At 35.9% G+C, this 24,298-nt stretch overlaps 2 protein-coding genes across 5 annotated transcripts in view; one reads left to right on the forward strand and one right to left on the reverse strand.

Moving 5' to 3' along the window:
* The window catches only part of LOC106955913 (protein FAM102B), a 23,786-nt gene extending 4,233 nt beyond the window's left edge, over window positions 1-19,553 (forward strand). For both annotated transcript variants that reach the window (XM_015046361.1, XM_015046360.1), the window contains exons 2-12: window positions 625-892; window positions 5,807-5,927; window positions 6,142-6,171; window positions 7,320-7,436; window positions 7,569-7,615; window positions 8,981-9,075; window positions 12,856-12,957; window positions 14,185-14,413; window positions 16,910-17,046; window positions 17,387-17,456; window positions 18,616-19,553. In XM_015046361.1, the coding sequence (XP_014901847.1) occupies window positions 747-892; window positions 5,807-5,927; window positions 6,142-6,171; window positions 7,320-7,436; window positions 7,569-7,615; window positions 8,981-9,075; window positions 12,856-12,957; window positions 14,185-14,413; window positions 16,910-17,046; window positions 17,387-17,456; window positions 18,616-18,658 (1,137 nt within the window). In that variant the 5' untranslated portion in view covers window positions 625-746 and the 3' untranslated portion in view covers window positions 18,659-19,553. The remainder of the gene's footprint in view (window positions 1-624; window positions 893-5,806; window positions 5,928-6,141; window positions 6,172-7,319; window positions 7,437-7,568; window positions 7,616-8,980; window positions 9,076-12,855; window positions 12,958-14,184; window positions 14,414-16,909; window positions 17,047-17,386; window positions 17,457-18,615) is intronic.
* The window catches only part of henmt1 (HEN methyltransferase 1), an 18,699-nt gene continuing 3,715 nt past the window's right edge, over window positions 9,315-24,298 (reverse strand). For 2 of the 3 annotated variants that reach the window (XM_015046357.1, XM_015046356.1), the window contains exons 5-9: window positions 23,687-23,855; window positions 22,931-23,102; window positions 22,766-22,859; window positions 22,417-22,574; window positions 19,640-21,352 (exon numbers count right to left, since the gene is read on the reverse strand). In XM_015046357.1, coding sequence (XP_014901843.1) covers window positions 21,246-21,352; window positions 22,417-22,574; window positions 22,766-22,859; window positions 22,931-23,102; window positions 23,687-23,855 — 700 coding nt within the window. In that variant the 3' untranslated portion in view covers window positions 19,640-21,245. Of the gene's footprint in view, window positions 9,641-19,639; window positions 21,353-22,416; window positions 22,575-22,765; window positions 22,860-22,930; window positions 23,103-23,686; window positions 23,856-24,298 lie in introns of those variants that run through there. The other variant, XR_001426678.1, reaches the window with a different exon arrangement.

The following is a 24,298-nucleotide window of genomic DNA, read 5'->3' on the forward strand; positions in this document are numbered from 1 at the left end:
TTGAAAATTTTTTAGAAAACCCTTAGAATTTTTTTTTTTTTTTTTTTTTTTGAAAAAACAAGGAAAATGTCTGAATTTGAAAAGTTGAAAAACTGCTGGAAAATGCTCAAATTTGAGATTAAACTCAGAAAATAGAGAAGATAAAACGGGAAATTTCTGAGACTCACAAGTTGAATATTTTCAACTTTTGGAAATTTTCTAAGTTTCAAAAGTCTTCTGAATCTTTGAAATTTTTCTAGCAAATTTGCAATTTTTGAAACTCAGAAATTTCCTTTTTTTCTGAAAATTTTCTTAGATTAATCTCAAAATTTCTAATTTTTTCTAACAATTTTTTGACTTCTCATTGTCAGAAATTAAATTGTTTTTTCTAGAAAATTTCTGACACCTTGGTAGAAATTTATTTCTTTTGATCCATATATATAATGACCCTAATACACCGCTGTAAGTCAAATTAAATATATGACTTTTTACAAAGCATAATTCAGAATTAAAAAAATCCAAGCTAACGTTTTTGCATTGAAAGGTGGAACGTCCACCACATGCTTTTATTTTGAAAACCTAAACAGGAAGCACATCCATTTAGCGCTAGCGTTTGCAGCGTTGATGGTCTGTTGTCATCCGTAGCTTCACCGTCACCGTCCTCCCACAACAACACTCCGGTGAACCAGAAGAAGAGCACACAATGGGGCTGTAATGTCAGCGACGCCTGGGATCGGAGCATCTCCTCGCAACCGCCGAGACTGTGTATGGATTTAATGATGATGAAGAAGAAGAAATTCAAGTTCAGGGTGGATTTTGAGCTGGACGAGCTGTCGTCGGTCCCCATCGTAAACGGTGTCCTCTTCTGTAAAGTCAGGCTGCTGGATGGCGGCTTCTCCGAGGAATCTTCACGGTAAAAAGGAAAATACTTTACTTGGAACCAGTGTTCTGTCTCTGTTTAGCGTTTAACTCCGTGGTAGAAACGTTAACAGATGGTTAGCTAAGTGCTACATGACTAACGTTAAAATGAGCCAAGTCAAATGAAATGTTTTAGTAGTAAAGCTGATGTAAAATTAACCATCTTTCAGGATATTTATGTTAAATATAACTAAATATCTATCTAAGACAAACGCAGGAGCTGTCACCTGTTCGTCATTTCATAATAAATTTGTACTTCAACTTTTTCAAATTGTACCTCGAAAACCTAGTTTAGCTTCAAGTCATGAAGGTAAAACCTGCACAGTGTTAAAGTAATTCACGGCATCATAATGGTGTTTAATTGAATATCTTATTTGCAGTTTAGTTGGAAGGGAAGTACTGTTGTACCATAAGAGCCAATGTGTTTTATAGCTTATAAGTGTACATAACACACCTGAGCCCTATTTGTAATAGATATATTAGTTACGTTATAGGAGTTGTTTATTAAAACAGCCAATTTAGTCTCACAGAAATGGAAAAATCTCTAAAATTATGGATCTACTTTGTCAATAATAACAAAAATATTCTTTAAGATGCTTCTCATCCAAAAGTCTTCTTCATTTGTGTTAAAAAAACAGAGACCAGTTAGACAGCCCTGGATCCCATATATACACTGATGAAATACCTTTTTTGCACTGAATTTTATGTTTCCAAAACATACTGCAGTAACAAACGATGAGTGACAATTTGAAAGAGTCAGTTTGTGTCGGTTTAGACACAAATGTTCATTTGTTTAGTATCAGTTACAGCGAATTATCTCCATACATATAGGCCTGTCTTAATAGCAGATTTTGCCGGACGACAAATTGTCCCAGAAGTTAAAGCTTTAAATGATAATATTGTTGTTTTGAAATACAAGAACACATGATCAAAGATCAATACACTTTAAATTGTAATGAAAATTTAACACTGGAACTGGAGGACATTTTAAATATCCAAAATAAATGAAACAACAAATAAAATGAATCATGAAGTCTCTGTAAACAAACTTGTACTTAAAAAAAGGGACAGTTGAGACCAGACTGAAGACTTTTACCATCCAGTTTTTGGTAGAAAGAGAGAAGAGAGAAAAATGACAAGTCATACAAATGATCTATTGGTCATGGGCTTCCAACCAAACTCTGGACTCCAATGATGCCAGAACCGCTTACAACAAACAAACTTGTCACAGTTGCTGTAAGATTTTAGGTGTTTTGGTTTGGAAGAAAGTATTTTAAAATGATGGCCACCAGTTTGCCTGTATGAAAGAAACTTGTGTGTGTAGGGAACCAAAACTGTGATTTTGGAGCACACATCCCCAACAAGCCGTTCCCGATGCTTTCAGAGTGAAGGAGAGTCTGCAGGTCAGATCAAGGAAAAACTGGAAATTGGTATCTTCTGAAAAAACTTGATCAATTAACTTCATTGGTTTCATTTTATTATTTTTTTGCAATTAAATACTAAGAAATTTAAAGCTTGCATTTGCTGGATAAATTTTTTTACTTTCTTTAGATCTTTATTAGTTGATTCCAAGCAATGGAAACATAGATACACTGAGATGAGTGCAGTCATGTTAAAAAGAAAGTACACCCCTTCGTCAGTTCAAGGGTGAGTTGGCTGATTTTGACATCTTAAGCCAAGTTTATAAAGTTAATCCCAACAAATGTGATTGCTTTTATAAAAAAAAAACACTGGATAAATCTAATACGGAAGGATTTCTTTAGAGCAAACATGTCAAAAACACATTTTTAAAAAATGTTTCATGACTGTACATGTCTGCTTCGATCATCCTGTGTTTGATCAGCTCAGCCAAGCAATAATATAAGTTTCCTATTAGGAAGATGAAACCGTACTTTCTTTTTTTTTTATCAAAATTGTTTATGTGGAAATAATTTAAGGAGTTTGTTTAACTTACAATCTGAAGTCCTACAAGAGAAACGTGTGCAAAGGCTGCTGATGGTAATTTAATGCCTTTTCATACACATATATTTTCATATATCAAATAATTCATCCTATTAATTCTAGTGAATCAGAGTCATTTTCTTGTTTTTGACAGTTACATTACTTATATATATATATGTATATATATATATCACATGCTGTAAATATGTGTAATGTTGGTAATAAACATGAAATAACTTCTTTTTTTCTATTAAAATACTCAAATTATGAACAGGTGGAAGAAAAACCCATTAAAAGCCGAGCAGTTGACCCTGTTAGGGTCATGTGACTCTGTTAGCTGTAAAACCATTTAAAAGCAGTGGTTGGAAATATCACCAAACTGTAAAACTGTAGAGAAAGACGACGTCCCAGCGGCCGGCTGTGACAGGAAATGACCTGCATCCTTTATTCACGGTAACCCTGAGTAACTGGTTCATGTTTATGCTGTTGCTGCCGACAGTTTGACGCAGGAAAAGTCCAGTGGCTGACGCTGCCTCGTAAACCAGATCAGCTTTAACCGAGAGGGGAGCCATTGTTTCAGGGTGATGCAAAATTACCTCAAACATTTGCACAAAAAGAAGGAAATGATAAAAATAAAAAACAATTAAAATACGATAATTTAGTTTGTTTTTAGGGTTGTGGCAACAACAGATGTTTAAAGCTTATTTTTAGATGTTTGCTTTGTTCCCATTTATTTTCTTTGGTACATCTGTTGGTATTTTACATTTAATTAGACGCACTGATCACACGTTTCCCAGCCAAAACCAATTAGGTAATTTTAAGCCAGTATTGTCCAAAGTCTGAGTCGGCAGGTCCGGCTGAAAACTGTAATCCGTGCGCCCCGACTAATTTCTGAATTTATTTGATAGATTTTATAATTTATTTTATTTTTTCCAGCATTTGACCGAAATGATGACTTAAAAAAAAGTCTGATTCCAATCTGACCATTTATTGTTTCATTGCTTATAATCAAGGTCTACATTGGAAAACCGCTCCTCAGACACGTTACAAAACAACAAAGGAACTATTAGGGCAATACTAAGAAAAAATAAACAGAATAAAATCATAAAATTATGAGAATAAACTTGTAATAATGAGAAGTAGTAATATTACGAGAATAGAGATGTAAATGTACGTGAATAAATTTGAAATAATATTTGAATAATATTAATAATACAGTAAAAAGGTTATAACACGAGAACGAAGTCGCAATAGTTCATGAATAAAGTTGTAATAATACCGTACTATTACGACTTTATTCATGAATTATTACAACTTTATTCTCGCATTAGAGTAAAGTTGTAAGTTGTAATAAAACAAGGATACACGTAACAATAAAAGAACAAAGTTGTAATAATTCGAGATCAAAGATGTAATAATACAAGAAAGTCGTAATGATACGCAAATTAAGTTGCAAAATTCAAGAAGTCGTAATAATGAGAAGTAACACAAGAATAAAGTCATAATAATACGAGAATAAAATCTTAATGACTATTCTCTTCCTACTGACTTTATTCCTGTTTTTTTTCCGTATTCTTTATAATTTTATCCTCATAGTATTTTCACTTTATTCCCTTAATTCTCCATTGTAAACGATTGTAGTTCAGCTGCTGCTTCTCTTTTGTCTGTAAATGAAGAGCTGCTGTCGTTTAACCAGACGTCTGAAAGAAAGGAAAGGCGGGATTTACTGGCGCTGGAACCCAGAGCGTCTCACCCCGGCTAATCGGATTTATCTGCACAGAGAAACGCTTCGAGCCGCAGAGTGTGAACCATGAAGAAGAGCCAGAACTCCCGACGCTGGGAGTTCCCTCCGAAGAGTATTCACCTCGGGATGAAGTCAGCATTTGTACAACATTAGTCACACATCTGCTGGTTTTTATTAATAGTGAGGCGGTGCAGAATACACATTTCACCACACACTGCTAATTTTTAACCCCATTTCTTCTGCATTTAACAACATGTGGTGTTTCTTTAAAAATGTGCAAACACTAAATGCAAAAACCTCCAGAACTGGGAGAAAGTGAGGTAATTTACGGCATGTTGGGCTGCACAGACAGATTGGAGATGTGAGTGGTAGAGCAGAGGACGCCAGTGAAAGTGGAGCCATCTGTGGTATCGTAATTCTGCCCACGCACACAATCCTTTCTCTTTCACTTCATCCCATCCGTTCTGCTGGGAACTCACGTGCAGGACGGACTGGGAAGCCATTTTTCTGCCATCGCAACGCATGGATTCACGTTACATGGAGCAAAAACGTCGATTAATCAGCTCAATTATCAACAAAATCAGAGGATAATTAATACCAGTTTATGTTGACTGGAAGCAGAATATATTAATCTGGGATTAATTTAGTGTTGGTGGGTTTATTTTGTACGATGCAGCATTAGGGATGTATAAGAAAAATAAAACATAAAATGATGACGAACTTGGAAAATAGTCGTAATATTCCGAAAATAAAGAATAAAATTGTATGAGAATAAAGTTGCATTCAGTTATATTTTCATAATAGTCTGGGAATAGATATAATATTACAAGAATAAAATCTTTTGTCATTATTTATTTATGAAGTGCTTTAAATACCAAAGTGCTGTACAGATGCACCAAAACTAAAAGGAAAAAATCATTTAAAATAATAATAATATTGTCCAAAATAAGCCCAATCGGTCGGTGCATCTCAGCTTTCTCAAATCTATTTTATATTACACCAAGAGTTATTTTAGCAACAAAAAGATCAAAAACCTTTATTTATCCATGTTTTGTGCTAAAATAATTTTCATACTTGAACAGAAACGTCTTGATAAATGTTGCTGCCACAACCATCCTCAACATTCGGTTGAAATTTGGCCTTTCTGGCCACCGTGTGCAGCCTGGACATCTGACCTTACACGGGCATAAAGGTCATCTAATCCTCTGTGACTTCCTGTTCCAGGGAGCCGGTGCAGGCCAACTGCGTCCGATGGAGGAAGCGCTTCTCTTTTCCGTGCAAGATGAGCGCCAGCGCAGGAACCGGCGTGCTGGACCCCTGCATGTGTCGCGTCTCGGTCAGAAAGGTTCGTAAAATGGAAGAGCCTCCAAACGTTCTGTTGTTGAACTGAAACCTGAAAGTTTGATGTGAAACCTGAAGTAACATTTACCAAAAGGAGAACTTTAGTGATTTATCTTTGTGTTCCTGTTACTTTTAATAATCGTAATCTGACATGTCAGGGATTAAAAATGGACAGATTATCATCCTGCTTCTAACCTTTCTGCTTTTCTCTTTTTCAGGAGCTCAAGGGTGGAAAAGCTTACGCAAAGGTAATTATTATGTACTTAAAGGGTGAAATACAAATATTGGAAATGCAAATATTGACCTACAGTCAATTTAAAATGCTTAACTTTCTGTAAAATCCTCACGGTGTGAGTCTTGGCTCCTGGTCCAGCTTTGTTTTTTCATTTTGGACTATTTTATTATCACTAAGTTATAAATTTTAGCTGTTTTCAAAGCCATCAACAGGCTTGTGAAAAGCAGAGCTGCAACGATTAATCACAATTAATTTAGCAATCGATTAATCGTTAGCTGGAGTAGGACATTTCCTGAGAAAAACATATTCAGCCAAAACTGTTCATAAAACATCTACATTTTGCATTTAAGGTAAAAACATGTTTGTCTGTAAATCTGTTTTAGCCAAAACTCGTCAAGTTTTAACTTCAGCTGTTTCAGACTGATCAAAGGAATGATTTTTTAATGTACGTTTTCCTACTTTAAAAAAAATAACTACTTATTTTAATTATTTTATGTATTACTAATATTGTATAAAAAGCCCAAGTGGTTAAATGAAGACTCTGTAGAATTTTTAAAATCTGAATAATCATCAGAATAATCAATAAATAAAATAATCGTTAGTTTCAGCCTTAATGCATCCTTGTCTTTCCCATTTTGAAGAACAGCCAGTAGATCTGCTTCCAACATATTTTCTCTCCAGGATAACAGGAAGTGTTTTCTATTTAAAAGTTCTTTTTACAATCTTATCACTTTGGGGAAAAAGGAAAGTATAAATTACAATAATTACATGTTATGTAGATTATCCTTTTGGCTTTTGTAATTTAAAAATACATAAATGAAAAAGTGAGATTTTTTCTCATTTGATAAATGTCGTCAGCCAACAGCTCAGGTTCCTTAAAGGGAGTATTAGTGATGGTCTGCAGCTAACAGATGGCTCGTTGCCTCATTACGCTCAGCAGTTTTGCTTAGTCACTGAAACTGAGCAGCGTGATAATATTCTAGTCACTTTTAAATAGCAACCGGCCCGTCGTGAAGGAAAACTGAGCCGTAAAAGATATTTTATTCCTTTGTTCTCATGTTCCTGCATGTCCTATCTTTGTATCTTAAGGTCACATTACTGATTTTCTGCAGACAGGAAGTGAAAAAAAGGTTCACCTTGTTTTGTTTTTGTCTCCTTCAGCTCGGTTTTGCAGATCTGAATTTAGCAGAGTTTGCCGGCTCAGGAAACACAACTCGGAGGTGTCTGCTGGAAGGCTATGATACCAAAAATACCCGGCAGGATAACTCCATTCTCAAGGTAACATCTGTGTGCTCACAGCAGACAGCTTGGTTTATTTCTGGATGAGAGGAATAATGTTTTATACTTTAAATGCAAGGCAATAAGCAGATTTAATGAAGTAAAACCCATTTACCGTTTCATTCTCCATAGGTTATCATCGGTACGCAGCTCATGTCAGGGGATCCCTGTTTCAAAACGTAAGTTTGAAGAACATGTTTCTACTTGTGGACTTTAATAAAGGTAGCAGCTATTTCTGTGTTCACACAGCAGCAAATGCAACCAAAATCCAACTATTTAAGGCCAAATTCCAAATTTCTCACCCAAAAAAGTCTGATTTGTTTTTCCCTCCTGACATGTTGCTAATTCTGCACCAGAAGACGCCAGACGCTGTAAATCTGAATGTAAACGGCTGAAAATAATAATTATGAAGGAAGTAAAGTGAACCTCACCGCTCTTGGTTCCGACTTTTCTGCAGAAGTGATAATCGATGCTCCACTAGAGCCATTTCTACTGGTTGTGCTCTCGTTTTGTCTTATGATCCGATTAAAAAAAAAAATTAGATGGAAGTTGAGACTGGTTTCACCCAAACTCACGTTGGCCGCAGATCTGTTGTCATAATTCTGATTATTGGGGATAATCACTTCCATTTTTCTGCTTCATGGTGACACAGGTGCCCAACAGAAACGTCTCACTGATTCCTTTATTTATTTTGTAAATCACTCCAGGGTCATTTGATGATCTTCACATTGCAGCCTGATCTGCTCTGGACATGTTCAGAAAAATAACAATATGTATTAAATTTTAATACATTTTTAACGATTGAGGCTTTTAACATAATAGTGACTGAAAATGAGTGAAAATAAACAGAGCCAAACAATAAATGATTCATGAAAATAATTTGTTATATTTCTATCTTCTAAAGGCCAATTTAAAAAAAAAAAATTCAGGATGTCCGCACATCCTTAAAAAGCCTTAAATTGGTGAACCTAAATTAAGGCCTTAAATGTCTTTCTTTTTTTTTTATGTAAATTGGTCTTATTAATCACAGATCTTAGATTTTGCAGTGGCTGGACTATTCAGTCCTGTATTTTTTTTCCTTCCTTGTTGGACTAAGTTTGAGGAAGAAGCAGACATCTTCAGTGCGGTTGCTAACTAGAAGCTAATATGCCCTTGCTAGCTCGCTAGCTTTTTTTGCGACTATCATGGCTAATTGCAAATGTATCACCAAAGTTTGGTTTTGCCACTAGCTCACTTCAATAATCCCCTATATTTATAGTTTTTTGGTCTTAAATTTAAATCAAGTGGGCATTAAAAAGTCTTAAATTGAAATCTGTAAAAACTGTTTATTTAATTTCACATTTTTTATACCAAAAACTGAAGCTGGCATTCAGAAAGAAAAGTTTCTTTACCTATAGGTAAGAAACATTTTTCCCCAATTTAAATTTAATGCTTGAGTTTAAATCAGCAACGCCTTGTCTTTACTTTGGTTTCTTTCCTTGTAATAAAGGCCTCATTGAAATACTGAGGAGGAAATAAAGCCACATTGTGTTTCTGCTGTCCAGGCCTCCATCCACAGCCACGGTGATTGGGATCCAGAGTGATGGAGAGAGCCTGCTGGAGGAAAGGAGGGGCGGAGACTCACAGAAAGGCTTTTCTGGTGAGACGAATCACGCCATCACTCTTCACTTTCTCTCTTTTTTCTGTTTGTTGAAATGTCGGCAGGCATCTTTTAAAGTCCGCTGCAAACAACCGTAAACTCTAACTACCTTCACTGACACCTCTCTCAATAACCAGAGACTGCCTGTGTGTAAGTTTTTAATAATAAATTAATATCTGAAAATGGAAAGGGCACAACTGAAAACCCACCAAGACATCACATCTAAAATTTAAAAACAATTAGAGGAGCAGCCTGGAGGCTTGTTAGAAACTCGATGGCTTTTTTTCTATTACAAATTTGTGCAAAATTTTGTAGATATTCCTCTAATGTAAAAATAAAATAAAATAAATTGCGGTTTGTCCATAAAATAGAAAGCACAATTAAAATCACATTACATAAGAAACATAGCAAAAGTTAATAAGTTTGCTCACGTAAACGTGCAGCGCCATCGTCCTCCTACCACTTCCTGTCGTCTTCTTCGTCGTTTCCGCCAGTAGCACCATCCAGTTGTTGGTCATATGACTCGTGTGACATGAAAAAAAGTGTTCCCTTCGCAGTTTTGATGCTGCCGAAAAACACTTTATGTTGGAAAACTTTTATTTTTTCTAAATTGATCATGTGCACAGAAACATAAACTTACTTTCCATTTTGTATATTTGTTAAAAAACTTCTAAAACTGCATCTTTTTTTTAGCTTTGTATTGTTCTATCCCATAAAATCCTAGTAAAAGACTAAAGTTTGTGAGAAAATGTATCATTTGAATTATGGCTAAACGATTAATCAGATTAATCAAGATTATTTAAATAATCATCAACTAGTTAAGTAATTGATTAATTGGAGTATACAGACACATAAAAGTCAATTTGCTGAAAAACCAACATATACAGATACTAATCAAGTCAAAATCATACAAAATATATCTACTTTATTTAAGATACAATAAAACCTGCTTGAAAATATGTTCTACCCACAACTCCTGATGTGGACGTAGGATTCACTGAAGGAAGGCTATGCTACTGCATTTAAAGCAGGAACATTTTTATTTTATTTAAAAAGGAATGTATTTATTTGCAATTTTAAATGTTTTTGTAATACTGTGCAAAAAGGCTTAAGTGGTTAAATGAAAAATCTACAGAATTTGCCCATTTTGTTCGATTAATCGTCGCAATAATCGATTACTAAAATAATTGTGAGTTGGAACCCTGATGTGAATAGTTTTAAGAGTTTTACTGTCACCTCATGCAACACACACATTCGGTCTGATGTAAAGGAGTCTCATTGAGTCATTCAGACTCGGGTCACTTCCTCACTTCCACGATCTGCTTTTCAGCGTAGCCTACAAAACTGATTCAGTAAATAAGTAAATAACGGAGCCGTCTGATCTGATAATCCATGGATTTCCCTGCAGTCATTAGCTGCAGCGCCGAAGCATTTTATCACAGCAGCTGAGCCAAATGGCTCTGAGTTGCAAACCATCTGGTGAGTTAACTCAGCTTCATCGCGCTCTGTTCCTGTAGATTACATTTTCCTAAAGTGATGATGGACAAATCTAGCTGTTTTCGGGTAAACTAAACATTTCTAGAGTTGTTTCATCTTCATTTTGCTTTTAAGCAAATTTTAAAGCAAGAGAAACCCGACTTTGTTCACTCTTGCAGATATAATCCTCACTTTCTCCCACTATAAAATGTTAAAGCTTTATAAACATTCATAAGGCGTAAAATGGTTTTATTTGGGTGTTTCTGTAGCTTTACTCCTTTTACATCAGAATCTCTTCCCCTTCTGCGTGTCTTCATGGGTGAACACACTGCAGTGTTGAATAGAAGAGCGCTTTCATGTATAATTCAAACAACCTCTTTTAGATTAACTACAATCTGTTCTGACCTGTGGGCTTTCACATGTTTAAAAATAGGACGGTGTTCGTGTCTGTTCAGGGGGAAACTGCGTCGGCTTGTGTAAAATGTGGTTCTTTACATCCTTTGTTTTATTATTGTTTCATTATTACACCCATCTGACCAAAACATGGGGTTCCAGTTAAATCCCAGCATCATATAGAAAACTCTACATGTTACCATGGAAACTTGGTGACCCCAAGACTGTAAGACTGTAAAATGTCAATTTTTGTTACAAACTGTCATATTATGTTGTTTTTTTTATCTAGGTGGAACCAACATCCCATTAAGGTTAATTCAGCATCACAGTCTGATTTAATTTCAGTCATTTTTGGTATTATTCTTAGATTTCACAGTCGCATTTTTCTTGGACGATAAATTGTCCCAGAAATTATTGTGATAAATGATATTACCATAATAATGCAAGTACATCCTCCCAAAGATCAATAAACTTTAATTTCCCAAAGAACATTTAACACTGCAACAGGAAGACGTTTTAATTATCCAAAATAAACAATAAATAAAATGGGTTATGAAGTCACAGCAAAACACAACTGCACTTCAAAACATAAATAATAATGTTTTGCCAGCAAGTAAGTCAGTTTGGCAGTTTTGCTTAACTGGCAAAACTGCCAGTTAGGATTTGTGTAACAAAAAAGTGCAAACTAACCACTTTATACTTTGTCCAGTGTTTCCAGCGTTCTTCAAAATGGAAACTTTTCAGAAATATTAAAGGAAAGCATCACTTTATTATTATGCAAATTACAAACATGCAAGGGAGTTTATCGCGCTCCATTTAATGCAAGTAATTGATTCATTGCTTATTGTGATATGCTTAATTAGACTAATTCCAGTTGATTAAATTTTGTAAAATGTTAATTTTGTCTTCTAAAATATTAAATTACAAAGGAATGCATTTTTCTTTAATCAGTAAAAAATGAATCGTGAACAGAAAACACTTAAATTTGTGTTTCAAAGCAACTTTGTGGTTTTTCCAGCTCCTCTCTCCTTTGCAGTTACTTTTATTTTCTGTCAAACTTGTAGTCATTATAGATGAGATTTTATTTAGATTTTGTCTGGAAATAAAAGGTTATTCAGAAAAACTGAAATTATTTTAATTAGCCTGAAGGACAACTTTTTATCTTCTCTTTACTTACATTCTCAGGGATTTTATCTGGTGCTTCTGGTATTTTATAACACCAACACTAAGATGACATTATGACAATAAAATGGATTCTCTTTGCTTACTCCTGACAAACATGCTTACTGAAGCTGCATTTCCATCAATTGTAGTTACGAAAATAAATTTGCTAATGGAAAGATGGCAATTATGAAAAAAGTAAAATGTTTTGGATGAGGTGGTTTTTCGGCTGCATCAAATTAGTTTATTTCACAAAACTGATGTGGAAGTAGTTTTTTTGCGTCACACAAGTCATGTAACCGACAACCGGATGTTACTACTGCTGGAAACGACAAAGACAGCAACAGGAAGTAGTGGGAAGAAGATGGTGCGGCATGATTTTAATTACATGGTGAGAACAAACATTCATTTTAATTACGTTTCTTATTTAATGGAAACATCACAACAGCAAAATTTTATTTTTTACGACATTAGTGGAATATCGACAAAGTTTTGCAGACATTTCTAATGGAAATGCTGCTGATGATGGCAATATAAACATGGCTCATCCTCCAGCTGAGTGGCCAATAACTAAAAAAATGGGCCTCTGTGTCGCATCATATTAATATTTCAGGGTAAAAGGAGTTTTAGGTAACTAAGGAAAATACATTTTAGCTTCTAAACTCCTGTTATTCTTCGTCATTCACACATCTGCAGCGAACACTCAGAGGGGTTGAAATGAAATTATCCACTTTGTCCTTCCTCATCCAGGTGAAAGCCGAGACGGAAAGTGTCCCGTCATGTCAGACGATCTGGGAGGCTGCGGCCACTCTCGGACCTCCAGCTACGCCAGCCAGCAGTCCAAACTCTCAGGTAGATAATCACACGCTCTAAAAACCATTTAATAGTTTCTTTTTTTAGCTCCTCTTGTCCAGTAACTCAGGTAAAACTAAAAGTAACCTTTGGTTCGACGAGGAGATAGACGCAGTGAAATCAATTTCCGGGGATGAGCCGCGACTGCTGTTCAAACCTGGAGGCTCCGGTTTCCAGCGCCGGCAGATCAAATGACACTAATAAACGATTAGAGGAAGTGGATAAGCGCAGAGATCCACTGCAGTGCCTCGCTCATGAAGGGTGGAAACGTGTTTTTTTTTCCTGCCTCATGCAACGCGTTATAAGATTTATTCAAACCTCAGATTAGTTTGCAGGAAGTTGTCTGTCTCATGTCTGATGCCCTCAGATGTTTTTTGCTTTTGAAGAGCTTCCTGCAGACATGAAGCTTTGGTTGCAAAAGTGCAAAATAACTGATCATTGATATAGTTCATTGAAATAGTTCATTTTAACCAGATACGCTGGAACTCAGCAGAGGTTGCTAGGTAACCAGCTGGGCTTCGCTGGGGTTGCTAGGTAACGGGTTGTGCATGCTGATTTGTGACGTTACATAATACATAATAGAGATAATCAATCTACACAGCTCAGCTCTTTAAGAAATCTGCCCATTTGTTCTCTCTTGGTGAAAACCTCCTTATCCAATTCCTTAAGACTCCATATGCACCCTGCTTTTAACATAAGACCATGATGGAAACATTTATGGTGCACTTGTAAAGTGAGTCCAAGTTGTGCAACAACAGGGTTATCAAACCTACACATTTTCCTTCCTTTTCCATTAATTCGATTTCCTCTATACAAACACAGAACAGTGGACAAGACGCCTCTCTTAGGAGAAATTGTTAATGACTTCTGTTCTTTTTCCAGACACCAATAAACATTCAAATTCATGAATACTATATTTATCCCAAAGGGAAATTAAATGTAGCTCAGATACTAGATGTATTCATTTATTGCCAAAATAAATGTTTTGGCACTGTATGGTTGTTTTTTTTGTTTTTTGTTTTTTTGCTTTGGCTATTTTTTAGAAGCAGTAGAGACCCAAATGGAAGTATAAAAACATGCAAAATGTGAATTTTGCATAACAGTTTTAATAGTGGCCGCCATTTTTTTGTTGTTGTTGTTTATTGAATTTGCTTAGTATTTATAAACAAAGGGATGAAAATCCCAACGTTTCCACGGTAACCCTTTAGGCTGTGCGTTCGTCCTCAGGCTACAGCACAGGTCACTCCCGCTCGTCCAGCATGTCCGACTTCGGCCACCGGAGAAACCACTCCGTGGGCAGCGCGTCGACGGGAATCGGAAGCATCCCGGAGCCGAGCGAAGAGCGAGAGTCCAAACCCTGTCCGGCTCTGCCGGAGCATCCGGTTCCCACGGCAACCACGGGAAACCCACCGGGCACACCGGTGCGCAGTTCCTCGTCCTGCGAGCGACTGAACAGGTCAGTTTCTACTATCAGATTTTTCATTTAACCACTTAAGAGTTTTTATACAAAATAAAAAAATACATTAAAATATGCAAATAGTTACATTTCTTGCTTAAATAAGAAAATAAACATTGTATTGCCTAATATGCAGTAATATTGCATTCCTTTTAGTACATTTGAAGCTAAAACCACTTGACAGGTTTTGGCTAAAACACATTTACAGAAAAAGGTGTTTTTATCTTAAATGTTTTAATATTTTTGTACGGTTTTGGAATAATTACTGCTTTGTTTTTTTCTTCAGAAAATTACTTTAATTAATTGATTTCTAAATTAGTTGATTTCAATTATCGATTAATCACAATTAATCATTTCAGCCCTAGTTCAACTACAACATGCACTTAAACTTTAACTGCCAGACTTTTACCACAACCACTCACTTTTATTTATCTGTGTTGTAATTTGTCTCTGCCTTAAGACAAATGGAAACAGCACCATTGATTACACTCTTATTTCATAAATATATATCTTATAAATATACACACAGCTTGAATCACTGGTTGCTGTGAATCCTCAGTGACAATACAACATGAAACCGTGACAGGAAGTGCTGCGTCACACATGCCACAGTCTGGTTTCAGTCGGCTTGTAAAGCCACGTGTCACTTCAAACTTTGGTTCCAGGCAAAAATCTAAGAAACTTCACAGAGATACTTGTGAAGTTACCACATCTGATCTCAGTGTGTTCTTTTGTTTTTATACTTCAAATTAATTTTAAAACCATCTTGCAGAAATATGACCAAAGAAGCTGATTGTTTGTGCCATCTTCCTCAAATGTTTGTTTCAAGTCAGCCTGACTTCTGTTTATTGTGAGGTGGTTAACACCACAGCCTGCTGTCAGCACTGCATGTCCCAGTTTATCAGCTGGAAACCAGTTACTGCACATTGTAGTGCTTGTAGGGCAAGGTTTCACCAGTTGACTACACACTTTTAATTCAACATTCACAGCCTGTGGAGGTTAAATTTATTTATTTTTTTTTACAGTGCGGTTTCAGCACATTGCAACAACTGAGCGCTCTGCTGTTTGTGCATTCAGGCGTTTCAGAAATGCTTAGATACAGGCTGCAGACACCTGAAGCATGGAGATTAATTTCAGGTTCAAAATAAGGGCTGAAAAATATTCATATTTATCAGACAGATTGACTATAGAGTTTTATTATTTCTGTTTATCTAACAAATATGTCTAAAGAAACCAGAGTAGATTAATTTGTACTTTTAATAAAATACAATATTCTTTCAAAGTATAATGAAGTACTGATTCAGTAGTGTCATAAACATATATATTTTTGTTTAAACACATTGCCTGTTGGTGTCTAAACATCCATTTACATGGATTATTAATTAGCTACTTATAATGTAGCAAACTGAATTTTGAGAGAAGAGAAACTTTTTCTTACAACTATTCCTTTTCATTCAGATCTCATGTCAACATGACATTTATTAAACTAAACGAATAAAATAAATAAAACGATGTCTGAAATCATGGAACAGAGATGCTCCAACCTACTTTTTAAATAAAGTGTGTCCAACACATGGAAAGATTTAATGTACCAATTTGCCCATCTGTCTGTACAACCAGATCTTTTTCTGGTAACATTTTTAAAGCCTGAGTTCAGTTATTGATCAATTAATGTTTGCTTATCATTAACTGATAAGCAAACATTTTCTTAAAAACCTGAGTTTTCTCTTGAGGGCTACATTTGTCATAATATGAGAAAACATGACATTTTAACATTATTTTGTGTCAGCTGCGTTAAATAGTGACTGAATAAAAAGAAAATGGTGGGAATCACCTCATTAAGTCTAGACATAAAATATAACGAAACAGGAAGGTTGTCGAGTAGAAAAATTAAAGATGAAACACTTAATTCCCAACTTACAGATATTCAAACAGAAATATCTGTAGTTGCTCTTGGAGGAATATTTAAACTTCGCTCCATAAAGTGAATTATGCCTTAAAAATAAACTGTGGCGTCATGTTTTTTCCACCAGGTTACATTTTTCTGCGTTTCGCCCTCCGCCTTTCTGCCGCGTCATCTTCACTCACAGTAGCCGATCGGTAATTTCCTGAATGAGAAGTTTTTCACGTCGCCATTAAGGTGAAACTTCAGGAGTTGGTCGAGTGTTTATATTTCAAAGCAGAACCGCATAAAGTTTATTTATCATCCCACACCGGACTCTGTTTGGGCCGTTCATATCGGCTCCGCCGCCATCTTTAATTCTAAATCGATGGCTTAAGGATGACCAGCGGCGCCCTCTGCTGGACGGCGGCTCAACTACAACACTAAAAGAAGCTCTATGGACGCGTTTAGTTAATCGATTAGAACTAATTTGAATCTAATAAACTATTATCAATAGTAAATCGTTGCTTGTTTTTATCATTACTTGATAGAATGAAATAATGGCCAGTTTGTGTCAAAATAAACGTATTTACTTCTGTCGTCTTTCTGTTTAGACATCCAATAAAACAGGACTCCATGGAGTCTCAGCTGAAGAGAATGGATGACACTCGGGTGGACGCTGATGATGTTGTGGAAAAGATTTTACAAAGTCAAGATTTCACACCGAGCTTACTGGACTCCAGTGCTGAAGGTGAGAAAACTGGCCTAATCTAATCAACACAAATCTTTCAGCCACATGTTGCTATAAGAATGAATAACGATAATTTCAAGAGATGCAGGGCTAGTTTGCATAACAGTGAATTAGCCGGTAGTCTTCTGTTACGCTGTGAGTCAGTTTGTGTGAGCTTTTAGGACAGCATTGTGTTTCTTTCCAAGGTCTCATTCAGCTCAAAGCTAAGAAAAGAGAGCCGCTGTCAATACATGATTATTTTTAGATTGCCTAGCAACTGGCTGCTCCTCATGACTAGAATTATACAGGAGGCAGTGTGCGCCTCCTGCAATGACTGTTGCCACAACTGTGTCTGCTTCAGAGGAAGGCTTGCGTCTGTTTGTTGGGCCGGGAGGAAGCACAGCCCTGGGAAGCCATCATCTGCCCACCAGGTGAGCTCTGGAGACTCAGATTTGCATTACTGTATATGAATTGCTAATAATCTAGAGTAGACTTGTATCCTTGGGCGGGTAATTATAATTTACTAAACCTCATGTTAGTACCATTGACACTAAACATGATAACTCAGGTTTTATTCACAGTTTAGTCTGCTTTAATTGATCTCTAGTTTGTTTGCTTTGAAAATCCGGTTGGTTTGGGGAATGCATAAATGAACCAAGAAAAGTGAACTCTGATTCTGGTTCTGGTCTCGATTTGGTTGAAGAGAACTCTGGTGCGGTTCGAAGTCCGACGTGAGGATGTTTTCACACCCGATAGTCTGGTAGACTCAGTTTGATTCGAGACCAAAATTGTAACATTTGTTGCATTTTCAGCTGCACTCAGTCAAAGCAACCAAATTAATTGAAAAACCTGTTCCCCTTCTCACCTCTGGGGGCGCTGCACCAAGAACTACTGAAGGAGACAACATGAGGACCTTTGAAGAAGACACTGAGCACAACTTTAAACAAAACTAAAGTAATGTCAGAAGGGTTTTTATTTGCCGTTGGTAAAAGACTACAAGCCATTTCTTGCTAGCTAGAGACTATCATGTTTGCTTTGGTTGTTTTTACCCAGAATGCCCTGCTCTGTAGTCCGCTTCTTGCTTTTTTGGTCCGTTTACACATTCACACCTCCCAAACAAACTGGACTTTCTAGACAAAAGAAATAGAGTTTGATTAAACCGGATTAAATAGGGCTGGTATGAATGAACCGGAGACCGGTCCAAAAGGAGGACGTAGACCATTATGCTGGGCATTATGGGTAAATTCAGCAAACAAAATCACTCAAGTCTATCGCTCGCGGGAAGAATGACTTGTAGTCTTTTACAAACGACAAAAGAGAAATCCTATAACCGCTAAAATCTGACGCCGCTCCATTTTTGTTTACGTTTCATGAAGAATGAAGTTGTGCTCAGTGTCCCCTTCAGAGGTTTGGTCGTTTCCTTCAGTGGATCTTGGCCTTTGAAGAGTTTTAAATACATTTTATTAGTCGGTTTTCTAATATTTTTTGGTCACGCGATATATTCTGAGCATAACAAGGCTACTTTTAGACATTGCTAGCAAAAAATAAATAAATTGTGATGGTTTAATTTAATCTTTCTTCCGTTGTCAGGGTTGGCGCCGGAGCGTACGAACAGGTGGTGATCAAGCGTTAGATGATGGGATGACCCTGATCACACTTTAAACAAATGGTTTGGGTTTGTTTCTCAGTTCCCACAGCAAACACAACACCCCTTGTTATCAGCACTGTGTCATGCCTAATCACTGATTTCTGTCATAACCATAGCGCCCCCTTGTGTTCATTTAAGCCACTGTAATTCCCCAGATACATTCAGGAGAAAGAAGTGGTAAGATATCATCTCAGATAAATGGAGAACTTAAATAGTTGCTTATCAAATCACTCCAGGAAACTGATATATCATATTTCAGTTGAATGTTTTCACTCAGTTTGGGTGTTAGCAGATCTACATGTTTATGCATTTTTTTATTACGTCAATGAGGAGATTAATTTCTCTTTGAGCACCTTTAAAGTGAAACGTGTTTTCGATACATTCCTTTAGTCTGCTTGCTTTGGATGATAGGACTTTATCTGGAAGATTTGCCTGCAAGCAGCTGAAGAGCTGCACTGACAACTGTGTTTTCAAGGTGAAAATATTTTACTACAGAAACATAAGAAGTAAGCTATTTTATGTGTGAATGCAGACAATGAGCGGGTGACGATGTGTGAGACTCCTGTGTTGAATGAATGAAGGGATTTTATGTAATTCAGTGTTGAGACTGTCAAAGACAAAAGAGCAAAACTTGATTTGTTTACCAAAACTGCATTTTTTAACTAGATTTTTAGCCATTATTTTTTCCTCCTAATCCATCCAGAAATTGAACAACCAAATTTATTTTAAATTTAGCAACTTATTAATAAAAATGTTCCCACTTTGCATAATTAAATGAAACTGTAGGTAAAAATATGAGGATTAATAGCTTGAATTAATGTGCATTTTTGCTTAAAAGCTGTGCTTCATCGATCCACAATGACCTGCAGGTCAGGGAAATCACAAAAAAAGGAAAAACGAATGAAAGTGAAAAAATGAAATGGCAAAAATCTAGTAAAGTGATCCACTGCCAAGAAGAAAACGCTCAACGGTCAGATGCATTTATGAGCAAACAGCAGCAATTTACATTTAAGTAATCTCATTTAAGATTCACTAATGTGGAAGAGAATCAAGGCCAGTGAAAAAAATAAAATAAAATTCTGACTTTAAACTCAGAATTTTGACTTTTTAGACTTTTTAGAGAAAAAGTCAAAATTCTAAGATTCAAATCAAAATTCTGAGATCTAAGTCAGAATTCTTAGAAAAAGAGTCAATTCTGAAATTGAAGTCTGAATTTTGAGGTTAAATTCAGAACTTTTAGGGGGAAGAGTCTAAATTTTGGGGGAAAAGTCTAATTTGGTTTGTTTTTTTTCTAGTGGCCCCATTTGTCTTCCGTACTTCTCACACATGTTGATATTTAAATAAATCGTTCTCACAATCATTGTGAAAAAAGCCGACATGACCGTTTTCCAGCAGCCAGGAACTGAGACCCTCAGCAAGCAGGGTTAGCCATAAAAATGTAATTATTAAATCAACCTGGCTGTATCCAAGAATACGCAGGGAAAGTTGAGTGGAAGGAAAACCTATGGTAGAAAACTGCACTAATGAATGAATCTGTGTTGAATTCCTCTTATTGTATGAAGACTGTTCATATCCTGTTAGGGTTCAAAGTTCATGACGGCGTATCAACAGCTCAGCCGTCTAGAAAACGGGCTCTGCAGAAACTTTAAGCTTTGTTTTTCATCAGAAGTGACTGCAAATCGTAGAATAAATGTTAAACTCATTACAGCCATCTCTGCACAAACCTTTGGTGTTTTAAATAGGCCATTTTGTGACATGCATGGTTATAATCTTCTCAGCTTTGTGGAAGTTTCCGTCAAAGCCAGGCGCATTTTATCCTCCTCATTTCTTATTGTGCCATCCATTTTCACTTCGAAGGAATAATTGTTCACTTGTTCATCATCCAAAATGTAATTTTGTTCTCATAAAATGTTGTATGAAGTAATTCATCATTTTTAGTTGTTTTTGATTTGAAGATTTCTGAAAAAAAGAGATACTATTGTTTTTGTTTTCTATGTTGCCAATGTGACATTTTTAATAAATGTTGTCTGAAAATAAAGTGTCTTTTTAATGAGCAATTGTTTGAGTAAATGTTTGAACTCTGGCTGCCAGATGTCTTATCGTCTGAAGGTGATTTTTTTGTCTTTTTGTTCGGAACAAAACGCGTTTACCTGTGTGACGCAGGTGTGTTCATCTCGGTACCTAACATGTTCCAAACATGGTGCTTTTCTCTTCTGTGAAGCTGTTGTCTAATTAAAACTGTAAACTAATCTATTGTAAAGTGCCGTTCTGACGCGTTGAGTGTTCTCTGTTACGGATCTGTTTTTCTGGACAAACTGCTTCCCTAATGACTGAACGGCAAAATGTCTCCCCAGCACTGTTGAATAAAACAGTTCAAAATGCCTCCATGCTGCCTCAGTTTTTCCATGAATAATTACGATTCGTTGTTCGGGTTTATTTTCACTTTACGAGCCTTCAGACTAAAAAAAACTAAAAAACTTTTCTCTTTTTTTTTGTTTTTTCAAACATTCACCTTAGGGTAGATTAATTTACATTCTCAACTGTTCCTGACAACAAAACTGATTTCTCCAAGTCAAATATTCGCTTCCCAGTCTTCCTCTGGTTCAATTTGATGGGAGCACTGGACAGCTGACGCATCTTCTTCATCCTCCTCTTCATCACTGTCAGTCTGCTCTGGTTCTGAAAAACAACAAAATCCAATCAGGAGGATCTGAGTACAAGCAGAAGAAAATAAATGAAAAGCATTTGCATGTTTTGGAGCTGGAACATCGAAACTTTAGGCAGTTCTGACATCTGCTGGACAAACTGCAGATTGCAAACATTTTTATAAATTCAAAGCATCAGAAAAATAAAATTAAATGTCAGAAACAAAGTTAAACTTTACAGGTTTAACATTCATTCATTTTAATTAATTAATTATATATCTTAAGGTGTAAAAAAAAAATTAACGCAATCGCATTCCTCCATCATCATCTGGAAGCAAAATATAGTACTGGAACGATTAATCGTGATTGATCGATTATTGGAATAATTGCCAGCTAATTAAGTAATCGATTAGTCATCAACTGCATTATGCACTCAAAAATATAACAGAATGACATAGCAATAATTCAAACCAATAATTAAGCCAAAACTGTACAAAAAATACACACAATGTGAACTTAAAATAAAAATAAAAAAAATCACATTTGTTTGTAAATATGTTAATTCAAAACTCCTCAAGTGGCAGTTTTAGCTTCACCGGATTCAAATTATGTTTTTTAAAAAAAGCTCCAGTTAAGCATAATTTAATATCCAATTATTAATCGGTTAAAGCAAAAATTAATCAATCCACAAACGATTAATCGTACACAAAAGGGATACCACGTTGCATTTTAGGCAATAAAATGTCTATTTTCTTACTTTGAGAGGAACTGAATTATTTGTTTGTGTCTTCAATCATTTTGAATATTATTTAAACAAAGGCTTAAGTGGTTAAATGAGAAATCTGCAGATTGTGCCATTTTTATATACGTTTAATCGATTGAATAATCAATTACTAACAATTGTTAGCTACATGCCTACTAAAATGTTTTTAAAGTAAACATGAGAGAAACTACAAAGGGTCTTAAAATAAGACTTAAAAACAAAAAACCTCAGAAGCAAACATGCCAGGAATGTGGTTTGCATTAATAAAGTTATTTGGACCAGAGATGTCTCGGTACGAATTACACAGCTCAGATTCTGTCGTAACGAGGCGGTACCTTGTTCTTCACATTTTACAAGCAGAGCGGATCCATCCTGGGACAGTTTCACTTGAGGCTGATCCACCAGGAGTCGTCTCAGATTTGAAAGATTTCCACTCAGTTCAGCGATTTTCGGACAGAAGGACCAGAGCGCCGCCAGAGGAACAACGGCAAACCTGAAACAAACACAATACTGGATACACGCATTCACACATCCCTATGCATCTAATTGTTATTTTACATATTTGCATATGTTTATTCATATGCCTTGTTTTTGATTTTAGAGAAATCCATGCAACGTTTTGTTCCCAAACTGAACAGAACTGTCAGAATTTAAACATTTCTTCTCTTCCAAACAGAAACAAACCTGTTTAAGGTCCCGGACTCTTCTTGGTCTTTTGTCCAAAGCGACTCGGTACTCTCCTCCCCTTCACCTGGACAATTCAACCTTTCTGTACAGGCTGAATGGAAAAAGATGTTTTATACAAGTTAAAGCAGAGAAATGCAGTTTTAATTCAGCGTCTTCGTCGACCTGATTGTTCCTGTTGTTCAGTCTGACTGTGAGGTAAAACACCATTCGTCCCTCCAGTCGTTTCCTCCATCCACCTGTTCTTCATTTGTTCTGCCCAGTACAGAACCTCGCTCACCAGGACTCTGAGCAAAGTGTTGTTGTCACGCAAAGTGGGGTAATTTACAGAGTACACCTAAAACAGAAAACTCTGGGTTAAAGTATCAAAGCCGAGAAGCACAAACACAAACTTTGTATCGCCCTAGTATTTGCCTTTTTAGGGGGATTAAGTACATTTTTGGTCTTTGAAGACTTAATTTTTGGAAAATCTGGATGTCCTTGGGTTTCTGTATTTTAGAGTATGGCTGAAACAATTAATTGGATTAATTGTGATTAATCAATTAATTAAACAATTGTCAACTAATTTAATAATCGTTAACTGACTCTTCAGGCTCAACAAAAGACAATTTGTTGAGAAAAAACCCAACATATTTAGACCAGTAATTAAGCCAAAACTGTACAAAAAATGAATAAATTTAATGTTTAACATAAAGAAAACCTTTTTCTTTGAATATATTTTAACCAAAACTCCTCAAGTGGCAGCTTCAGTTCACCCGGTTCAAATAGACTAAAGGACAGCTGTATCATTGCATGTTTCTCCAGATTAATCAATTACAACATTCGTCAACGATTATTTCAATATTCGATTAATCACGATTAATCGTTTCAGCCCTAAGTGATGCATGTGAGAACCAGTTGTTTATGGAGGAATAGACTCACCAAAGTGTAGGAAAACACTTCCTCCTCATCTCTGTCGGGTAAAACGTTGAAACATTGAAACACAGCAATCTGGGAGCAGAAGCCGACACTTTCCTGCTGCTCCTGAGGCGCTTCTCCAACTCCGGTGAATTCAGCCTCGTAGCCATAATCCAAACACACCTGAAGAGCCCTGCAGGATGCAAAATGGACATTGGAAGGGAGAATCCAAGAGCCAAATTGGTTGTTTGAAAGCCTGAAATGAGTCCATGTTCTCAACTTTTTGACCAGAAAGTTGCTGTCTTTTTTTGTCATTTTAAAATGCACAACATAGTCAGTTATTTTAATTCATATTCACAATACAAACAGTTCCTCTACTTAAATTTACAAAACAAATTTGCATTTGTTAAATTACTTTCTTTTGAAATAACTGGCTTTAAAGAAAACCCATCATGTTTCTCGATTAATTGGTTTTCTAATGATTAATCAGATAAAGAAAAATGGTTCTACAAATTTTTCATTTAACCACTTGAGCTTTTTTTTATACAATATCAGAAATATATTAAAATATAAACAAATAATTCAGTTTCCCTTTATAAATAAAAAAGAAACATTTTATTGCCTAAAATGCAAAAT

The sequence above is a fragment of the Poecilia latipinna genome, unplaced genomic scaffold, assembly GCF_001443285.1.
Source record: "Poecilia latipinna isolate Pla-1442-1.1 unplaced genomic scaffold, P_latipinna-1.0 Scaffold776, whole genome shotgun sequence".
Classification (NCBI taxonomy): domain Eukaryota; kingdom Metazoa; phylum Chordata; class Actinopteri; order Cyprinodontiformes; family Poeciliidae; genus Poecilia; species Poecilia latipinna.